Source organism: Zingiber officinale, chromosome 1A (assembly GCF_018446385.1).
Source record: "Zingiber officinale cultivar Zhangliang chromosome 1A, Zo_v1.1, whole genome shotgun sequence".
In the NCBI taxonomy this organism is placed as follows: domain Eukaryota; kingdom Viridiplantae; phylum Streptophyta; class Magnoliopsida; order Zingiberales; family Zingiberaceae; genus Zingiber; species Zingiber officinale.
In genome coordinates this window covers 57,257,372-57,267,383 of record NC_055987.1, presented here as the reverse complement: position 1 = coordinate 57,267,383, position 10,012 = coordinate 57,257,372, and the positions used below count along the sequence as shown (strand labels likewise).

General features: G+C 40.2%; 1 protein-coding gene across 1 annotated transcript; it reads left to right on the top strand.

The window, feature by feature from the left end:
* Positions 1-4,432: 4,432 nt before the first annotated feature.
* LOC121998039 (calcium-dependent protein kinase 13-like) lies at positions 4,433-8,345 on the top strand. Its single transcript, XM_042552756.1, has 3 exons — positions 4,433-4,499; positions 7,814-7,957; positions 8,185-8,345. Exons 1-3 carry the CDS (start codon positions 4,433-4,435, stop codon positions 8,343-8,345), a joined length of 372 nt encoding a protein of 123 aa, XP_042408690.1.
* Positions 8,346-10,012: the final 1,667 nt, after the last annotated feature.

The following is a 10,012-nucleotide window of genomic DNA, read 5'->3' as shown; positions in this document are numbered from 1 at the left end:
AGGACTTGGAATGAGGAAATTTGGATCGTTACATAATGACTCAGCACTGCCAGCTCATCGGCACCGTTCAGCAGCAAAGGAAAAAGAAGTTGATCGGTCGATCGAACTCGGAGATCGGTCGACCGATCTAATAAGCATTAATGGTGCAATAAATAAAGATCTTGGTAGATTTCAATGAACAAGGAAAAACCTTGTTCGATCGACCGAAAAGTTGGTTCGGTCGACCTAACCATTAAAAGACAGTTAATGCAGAAGATTGAGCCCGCGTCAGACTCCAACCAGGAAGGAAGGGAGCGGGTTCGGTTGACCGAACAGTGGGATCGGTCGACTGAACCTTTAGTACACCTATAAAATGAGACTCGAAGTCTGAGGTAGAACAACACTTTCTGATCCATTCAAGTTCCCCTCTGCAAGATGCTCGTGCTACGAATTTTCATTAGTCTTACAAAGCTACTCTGTCTGACCGAGCTTCGACTTTAAATTTCTATTGTCGGTATATTTCATTTTTACTACACTTAATTTTATAAGATAATAGAGTGTTACTATCTTACATTTTTGTACCTGTACGATCCACTTCTTTCCAAAGGTTTCAGAAAGAAGTGTTATAGTGGTTTGCCCATCGGTGCGGTCAAGGACCGCAAGCCTTCGAGTAGGAGTCGAGCTAGGCTCCGAATGAAGTAAACGCTTTTGTCTCTCTCCTTATTTTCCAATGCTTAATTCTATTTTTAAAAGATAAAGAAGAGTTTTAAAAAGAAGCGATATTCACACCCCTTCTATTGCTCTCAATTGATCTATCAATTGGTATCAGAGCCTCATTAGCTCTGAATCTTTTAAACGGTTTTCAAAGCATTTTAAAACTCTCTCTTTTTCTTTTCTTTTGGAACATTTTTTTTATTCTTTATTTTTCAATCACTACTAATCCCAAGACGAAATTCTTGGAAATATTTTGTCTTTTAATTTTTCTTGCAAGGATGTCGAACTCGTATCAAGAATGTTACAGTACCGTACGACCTCCATTGTTCAAAGGAGAGAATTTCAGTTATTGGAAAAATAGAATGGAGTGCTACTTGAAGTCCGACATCGAGCTCTGGTTCACAATCCTGAAAGGTTACACTCTACCGACAAAAGATGGAACAACTTTAGAACCAGAAGAATGGACTCCCCAAATGATCAAGAAGGCGCAACTGAACTACAAGGCGATCAACACCATTCAGTGCGGGCTTACAATGGAGGAATTGAATCGAGTCGGTCCCTACAACAACACCAAAGAATTATGGGATTCTCTAGTCAAACTACACGAAGGAACCGATGACTCGAAGGTAAATAAACGAGATCTACTTTTAAATAATTTATTTAATATAAAAATATTTCCCGGAGAGACGGCCTCACAACTACACGCTCGACTGAAGGACATACTTAACGACCTCCACCTGATCGGACATAACCTGGAAAACTGTGACACAATAAGGTACGCTCTGAATGCCTTTCCGAGGAATGCTTTGTGGGCATCAATTGTAGATGCGTACAAAGTTTCCAAAGATATTTCAATTCTTAAGTTAGATGAGTTATTTTGCGAATTAAAATTACATGAACAGTCTAACATAAGCCATGTCGAGAAAGGTGTAGCGTTGTATGCAGGTCCAAGCAAGGAGACTCAAACAAGAACCAAGATCGAGTCTGAAAGCGAGTCAGGCTCTGACTCAACGAACAAAGAAGAATTAGTCAACATGGTCCGAAGATTGTTGACTAAGAAGAAATTTAGAAGAAGCACCAAGAAGACACTGCTCAACCAAAACTAGAACAAATCAGAAATGATTTGTTACGGATGCAACAAGAAGGGGCATTTCAAAAACGAATGCCCAAATCGAAAGGAAGAAAGACCCAAATAGACAAGACGAAGGAAAGCTCTTCAAGCTACATGGGACGAGACCTCTTCCGACGACTTTAACGCGGAGCAAATGAAGTACTCGAGCCATCTTACATTTATGGCGAGAAACGAAGATTCCGACTCCGAGATTGATGATGAGTACGAGTCCGAGATCAACATCGAGTCTGACAAAAGCCACGGATCAGAAGAACCAAATATGGTAACGATTTCTTCCAAGTCTAATTTACTTAAAGTAGTTAAATTCTTGTTTAAAAAATTATCAAAATTTGAAAAATAAAATAACTTGTTACTTAAGGAAATAGACCACCTTAAGAAACAAGTTAACTTGAGTGACTCGACTAACCAAGTTCAAATTGGAACTTCAACTCAAGTTGAAAAGCTTGAGAAAGAAAATTCTGATTTGAAAGGTCAAGTCAAGCGACTCAAGAAAACGTTGGAAAGGTTTGAATTGGGATCCAAGTGTCTAAATATGGTACTTGGATCGTAACAAGCCGTGTACAACAAATCAAAACTCAGTTACAAACCCAAACAAACAAAGAAATCATACTTATCTCTAATCAGTCAAAATGTTAGAAGTCAAGTCCAAGCATGGGTTCAAACAAAACTTTTAACCAAACAAATTAAACCAAACCTATACTTAATCCCTAAGAGTCAGATTTATTACTTAGATAGACCTTATCTAACACTACAACAAAAACCCTCATAGACATCAGTGGAACAACAACGGTTTTAAGCAAAAACCGATGTCTTTGAGTATTTTACACCGGTTTTTCCAAAAACCGGTGTCTATGAGCGCAGATTTTAGCTCATAGACATCGGTTTTTTAGGCGATGTCTATGAGCGCCCTTTTTTCGTTAATAGACACTGATTTTAACCGTGGTTTTTAAAATCCGGTGTTAATGAACCAAAATAAAATATTTTAATATTCCCTCCAAACCTAAATCTATATCGCGCCCCTTCCTCCGCACGACCATCTCTCTCACCTAAACCTCCGACCATCTCTCTCAACCTCATCTCCCTCTTCCCCTTCCTAGATCGACGCTCCTTCCTCTCCCGATCAGGATCAAGACACGACGCCCTTGCTTCTCCGTCCAACCACACCGCATCTCCTCCAACTCTTCCCTTTGGGTGAGAATAGGAGGCCTTCTTCGCATTCCTGTAGTTTTTCCTTCATCATCTCCGGTCCAGCATTCACTGCCACTGCTGGAGTGCTTCTTCATATTCCGGTAATTTTTCCTTTATCCATTGTCACTAATTTCATCTTCTTGTTCCCTAATCAAATTCAAAAGGCTTCAAGCACACAAAACGAAGAAGAAGATGGAGCACGGCCGACAAACGTCCTCATTACACTTCGCACTCGACCAAGCGGAGGATAAAGCGACCGCCATGGCAGCTTCCGCTTCTCATCCTCAACTCGCCTGTAACTCCGCTAACCAAGGCCACGGTTACGGAGGAGGAGGAGAAGCGTCCGAGTTGTGAAACCTTGTCCACGTTGCTCGTAGTCTCGCTTGTTTTTTTTGTTGGTCCAGTCGGCGATAAAAGTTTCACCTTCCCCCAATCGGATGCTTTCTCAGTTGCTTCTATCTCTTTTTCCCAAATCAAAAGGGGAAAAATGGTTCTTTTTCGTTGTGGTTGCGAGAGGTTGATTTGATGTGAAACCCTAGTCACTTCCATGTTGTTAGGTCGATTTGTGTGAGCGGAGGTATCAGATCCGAGCTCGATATGGGAAACTGCTGCCTTTCGCCGGAGGCCGTCGCCCGTCGCCCGTCGCCCGGGAGGACATCAAGACCTTCCCCCATCCCCATCATGACCACGACACCCGCCCACTAGCTAACAAGAACCACCTCTGCCAGAACAGCGGTGGGCACTCCAAGTGAATGGCGGCGGTTCTTAGTGGAGACGCTAGGGCGGTGGGCGGGATCGAGGAGAAGTACATGCTAGATCGCGAGCTCTGTCGCAGGGAGTTTGGAGTCACCTACCTCTGCCTGGACCACTTCACCGAAGAACTACTCGCCTGCAAGTCGATCTCGAAGAGGAAGCTGCAGACGGCGGTTGACGTGGAGGACGTGCGACGGGAGGTCGTGATAATGCGGCACCTGCCGAGGAACTCCAACATCATGAACCTGTGGGAGGCGTGCGAGGACGACAGAGTCGTGCATTGCGTCATGGAGCTGTGCGAGGGCGGGGAGCTCTTTGACCGTATTGTGGCGAGGGGCCACTACTCAGAGCGCGCGGCAGCTGTGGTCATGAAGACCATTGTTGAGGATGTCTTCATGATCCGTGAGTTACTTCCTCAGTTCCTTGTGTTGGAATTGGCAGCAACTTGGGTAGAGAAGGGAGGATGTCTTCTCCTGCTCCTCCCTTTTGAGATGGACTGCGAAGCCTTGCATAATGGACATTGATGAAGCCGGAAGAGGCGCCATTTTGGGTACACTTATTTTCTCCTTCATCCCCCATTTCCTCCCTTCTTTCCCACTATGATCACTTGATTTCGCTGCGTATTTCATTGACAAAGAACGATCATCATCTATCAGTTTAGGTCCCATGGTGTATGGCTGTTTGTACTGCGCGAAGTCCTACCAGAAGACCCTCGCCACTTTGAACTTCGCAGGTCCAAATCATCCTCATCTTCTACTGCTTGCTGATTTTTCCCCCTTTGATGAAGTGTCTTCTTTCTAATTAGAAAAGCTTAGACCAGTTGAAGTTTCTGTGTAGGTACGGATGTGGGCACATTGATTTAATCCTGTGATTAGGTTCAGAATAGATAATTAACATAACATTTCTTCCACTGATACTGTCTTTATCTGATTATTTTGTGTTGCTAACAATGTGGTGCAGCTGTGGAACTATCTATGCTAGTGTTGTCTTCTAAAATAGTTCGTGTATTGCCGTTAATGTTGTTCTAAGGAAAGAGTTTATCTCACAATTCATTGTTTACTTAACATTTTGTTCCTTGCATTTCGCTAAGTTAGTTTGCTAAAACAAAAGAACACTTCGTAAGAATGTTTTCCTTATTTTGTCCTCCATGGTAATATTTTAAGAACTATTGGCAATGCACTTATTGAGATTGTTTTCATGTCTAATTTGAATATTTTGATCTCTGAGTGTCTGGAATGAGAAGATTAAGTTCATAATGTTATGAATGGAGTGAACTATTGGCAATGGCACTGCTTGAACAAGAAGCAATTTTTGTTCAGTGGAGTTGAGGGAGAGTTCTATTTTTACTGTATTCATCTATTTATTTTAGTCTTAAAGTTCTCCTGGTTAATGAAGTTAGAATGATTAGTTACCATATGAATGCATACTAATGATCTTCATTTTTGTTGAGTCTCATTAATGATCTGTAACGACCCGCCTCCTACTAACTAGACTGTAAGGCCGATCGTTACGTAATGCTGTGCTAAATTACTATTGCGGAAATCTGGATTTATTAAAATTTTGCTAAACTGATTACTGGAAAATCTGAACTTAATATTCTAGGTGTACCTAGGAGTTGTACACATGCTAGGGAAGATAATCTATGCCTCTCGGATGTCCTACTAGCTGTAATCAGGCATTTCAATCGATCCATGGATCGATTGGGCTGTCGAATCGATCCCGTGATCGATCCAGCTTGATACTGGCATGGAAGAAGGCTCTGGATCGGTCGGCTGACCGATCCATAAGCTGTATCGCTTTTGTACGCGTCTGGATCGGTCTACCGACCGATCCAGGAGCACACTGATCGGTCGGTAGACCGATCCAGTGGCTCCTATAAGCTGTATCGCTTCTGTACGCGTCTGGAACGGTCTACCGACCGATCCAGGAGCACACCGATCGGTCGGCAGACTGATCCAGTGTCTCACTGATCGGTCGGCTGCCCGATCAGTGAGCGTCTGTGCTCTCTGTTCGCACATGGATCGGTCGGCTGACCGATCCATAACAGACGCCAACTCTTTGTTCGCGCATGGATCGGTCAGCTGACCGATCCCGTGGCAAAACTCGACTCCAGATCGATCTGTAGATCGATCTGGGTTCTGATTTCACCCTGAAACTCTGATTTCAGCACTCTGGCGTGCCAAAACCTCACACAACAAATTCTAAAATCAATTGGAATGTATTCTAGCAACTATTAACCAGCATTCTAACATAATTACTAACAAACTAAATAAATCTCCCATGGTTTAAACATTCTAAGGTCTAAAAATGCATGAAAGAAGAAATACTAAGAATTCAACTATTTAAGCTTGCTAAAATCCCTGAGGATCTTTTATTCCAGTTCCTGCCACACACACCCTCTTTGCATTGAACTCCAGCTTCCTCTGCTAGTCCATTTTCCCTTTACCTTTATCTGCAGTATAAGGAAAGTAGAATTTGTAATCTTAAAGCTTAGTAAGAAACCAACTACCTCACTAAAACATGCAACGATACAAACATGCTTTTAAAGAATGCTATTTGAAAACATGTACTGGCATGGCATACTCTGGTTGCAAGCATAAACTGAAATAACTGAACATGTAAGCTGAAGCATGGCATAACAGGTTAATCACATAGGACAATAATAGAGAACTAAGCTAACTGAAGCTAACCTGAAGCTGAAATCAAACTCAACTAACATAACTGATTTTATGAGTTTTGAAAACTAATAGCATAGTAGATCAAAATAATAATCATGTGTTGTTGGGCCCGACAACTGTACTTACTATGCGCGCATCCCTAACTAAACCCGAGTTTGCAAGTCCCGAATTTAGTAGGGTTTACTAGGTTATCTGAACCTAGGGACGACTGTGGGAGTCCAACCCAATGGATATCTAATCCGGTACAGTGCCAACTGAAATGTAAAATATTGAGTATAGCTAAACTGTTCTAAATTACTGTTTCTAGGTTATCTGAACCTAGAGCTAGATTGTCTGAACCCAGAGGCGACTGTGGGAGCCCACCCATTGGACCGTAGTCCCATATAAGCTAGAATAAACTGATTTACTGATTTAGATGCTTCTAATGCATTCAACTAAGTTGTTAAAATGCCTAATTTACATTTTTTTTTCTTAACTAGCTATTTTATCGAACACTTAGTGTGACCCAACTCTCCTCTCTATTAGGGAGACCACTTCTAGGCACCCGACAACGTCTAGAAACCCCCACTGAAGAGGGATTACGTGTCCGACCCATCTAGAAGTGCTCACTAAATCCCTAAACCTGCGAGGAGGGTCAATTTCACGCTATGCGTCGATAAAATCTGCATATAGCTAAACTAATGAGTAGAAAACCCAAACGGAGCTACTTATACTGCAGGTGAGGGGTTTCTTACCTCGTACGCTAATTTCCTTACAATTCTATTCGCTAGAATTCAGGTGGAGACGATCCTTTCGACGATCTTCTCGCGTCTAAGCATTCCTCTCGCGAAGGGGAACGTCCTCGTGTTGGAGATGTCGCCGGAAGGTGTCCTTGAAGCCCTAGGAAGGGAACCCTAGGTTTCTTCTTGTGGTTGGCGCCGAGAGAAGGAGAGGGAAGGGGAGTCGGCGTGAGTTAGGGTGAGGAGAAGAAAGTCACGAATAAAAATCTAATAACTCCTCTTCTAATTTCCTATTTATATTAAGTGGGTATTTCTACCCAACTTAAACTTAAATATAAATGTTCCCCTTTCCATTCAGCACGGCCCTGCTGGGTTCAACTAGTTACTAGCATTATCCCTAAGCCATAGGTCTCGGGTTCAATCCCCGCTTAGGCCGTTTTCGTTTTCTATTTATTTTTGCTACTTCTGCTACTCTAAAAATTCCGGAAAAATATCTAAAAATTCCAGAATAATTATAGAATATTTATAATATAGTTTTGAGAATTTTTGGGTGTTACATGATCACTTCCATTCAATAACATAACTTGAAGTTTAGTTTTACTATAAGGGCGTGCTCTACTTATTTTTTTCTCTTTTTACCCCAATTCTAGGTGAAAGATTTTCTGAGATAGTTGGAAGCCCTTATTACATGGCTCTAGAAGTTTTAAAATGGAATTATGGACCAGAAATTGATATATGGAGTGCTGGAGTTATACTCTATATCTTATTGTGTGGAGTTCCACCATTTTGGGCTGGTAAGCTTTCTATCAATAAATCCATTTTGCACACTTCATTATTTGTTCTACCACTTTCTACAAATAAGTTACTTATTGTCTACTGTAAGCTTTCCATGAATAAATCTATTCTTTATTAGTTCTATCACTTTATGGTAATAAGATACTTATTGTCTATTAATTAATACACTTTTTGTATTTCTTCAGATACATTTTCTATCTAACGAGCTATGATTTCTTAATTGCAGAAACTGAACAGGGAGTTGCTCAAGCAATTCTTAGGGGCGTAATAGATTTCAAACGGGAACCATGGCCTAGTATTTCTAACAGTGCTAAAAATTTAGTTCAGCTGATGTTGGAACCTGATCCCATGCTTCGGTTAACTGCAAAGCAAGGCAGTCTTTCATGATCTTTCATGATTCACATATTCAAAGTTTTTATGTGAGTATTGATTCTTCATTATTTTCTGATATGGTATTGCTAATTTATAAAGATTAGCTTGAACTAAACACAATCGTTACTGTTAGTTCCATAACAAAATATCTTCAGGATTCAGAATTGCTCATACTTCTTTTTTTTTTAATCATAAACATATTCCTTATATCCAACCCTTTTCTGTTGAATTTTACATGATTTAATTCCCTAAGTTTCTTCTCATTTTAGTTCTAGCTAGAAGAATATGAAGCCCAACTAGCGTCTATTATCACTATCAGGAAGAAAACTTTTCTTGGGTATGCCTAATGTAGTCTGACAAAAACCAGTTCAAAACTGCTATTCAATTCAAAGGATTTGTCATTTGTGTGATATACATAACAGTATAGTAATGTTCACCAACCAACTTTTAAGCATAGAAAATGGGTAGAAAGTCACAAACCTATCATTTGCAACTCCATCTGAACCCTATCAAAAGAGGCCAAGATTGCTCTGTAACAAACCTTGATGCCTGGCGAAGAGAATTAAAATGAAACAGAATGCAACTATGAGAAAAACTCAAAGGAATTTTTCAAGTAAACTTCTTCAAAATTTTTAGCAGTTAACAATAGTCCTAAAATTATATGTCTAAGAATTTTTACAAACTTCTTCAATACTTGAAAAATTCCTTTGAGTTTACTTGAAAATTTTTTGAAACAATAGTCCTAAAAATTAGAAACTTTTTTATAATTTAACTGCTAAAAACATGAAATCTTTCATGATCATTCCTTTGGCCCTTATTCTTTTCTGAGTATTAGAAAGATCCTTTTAAATTTTGTGTGTGAATTTGTTCATTCACAATTAGGACTCCTCTCCATTTTCTATTTATTTTTATAGCTATTTTTTTTGCTTTATTCTTTATTTTATTTTAGTTTTCTTTCTCTCCCGTCTTTTTATTCCACTCCACTCCACTGTTAAGTTCCCATAGGTTTTGTTGAACCTATAGAATCTAACCCATTTTCTTACTGAGCAATCTAATCCATTTTATTATGGAGCAAAGGGCATGAATTTGATGACCTCTTTGCTTCATGTTTTCCTTTGGAAATTTATTAATCAATATTTGAGAGTTAGAACTAGTATAGATATATTTAAGTTAATCTTGTGTTCAAATTAGGCTTAATCTTATGGTCTAACCGAGGTGGGACCAGGCTTTAACTAAACTGGGATGGTCCTGTTGACTGGTTCAACGATAAATTAGAGTTTTGTGCATCAAAACCCACTCCTTATTTTACCTGAACTCCTGAATGCTCCTTACAAGCGGGCCCATCTCTTTTCTCTTCTCTTGCGAGCTAAGCAAGCACGTCCTCCTCCTGTTCACCCATTTGAATAGTAGCCCTTTTGCCACGATCGTTTACAAAACCTTGATCGAAAGAAGCCCATGATCACTTATCTCTCCTCTTCTTCCTTTGTCACTGTCAATGTAGGTTATCATCACAGTGGCACATAGCTAAGTCACCCTTGTTGCTATCCTCCATTTATAAGAAGGTTGTTTGCCCATTATATCTCATAATCTCTTGATTTAATAATGAGTTTCTGTACGTTGTCTCAGTCATTGCGTGCTCATACTAATTACTCTTCAATCTATTGGCATTCTCTATTGTTCTT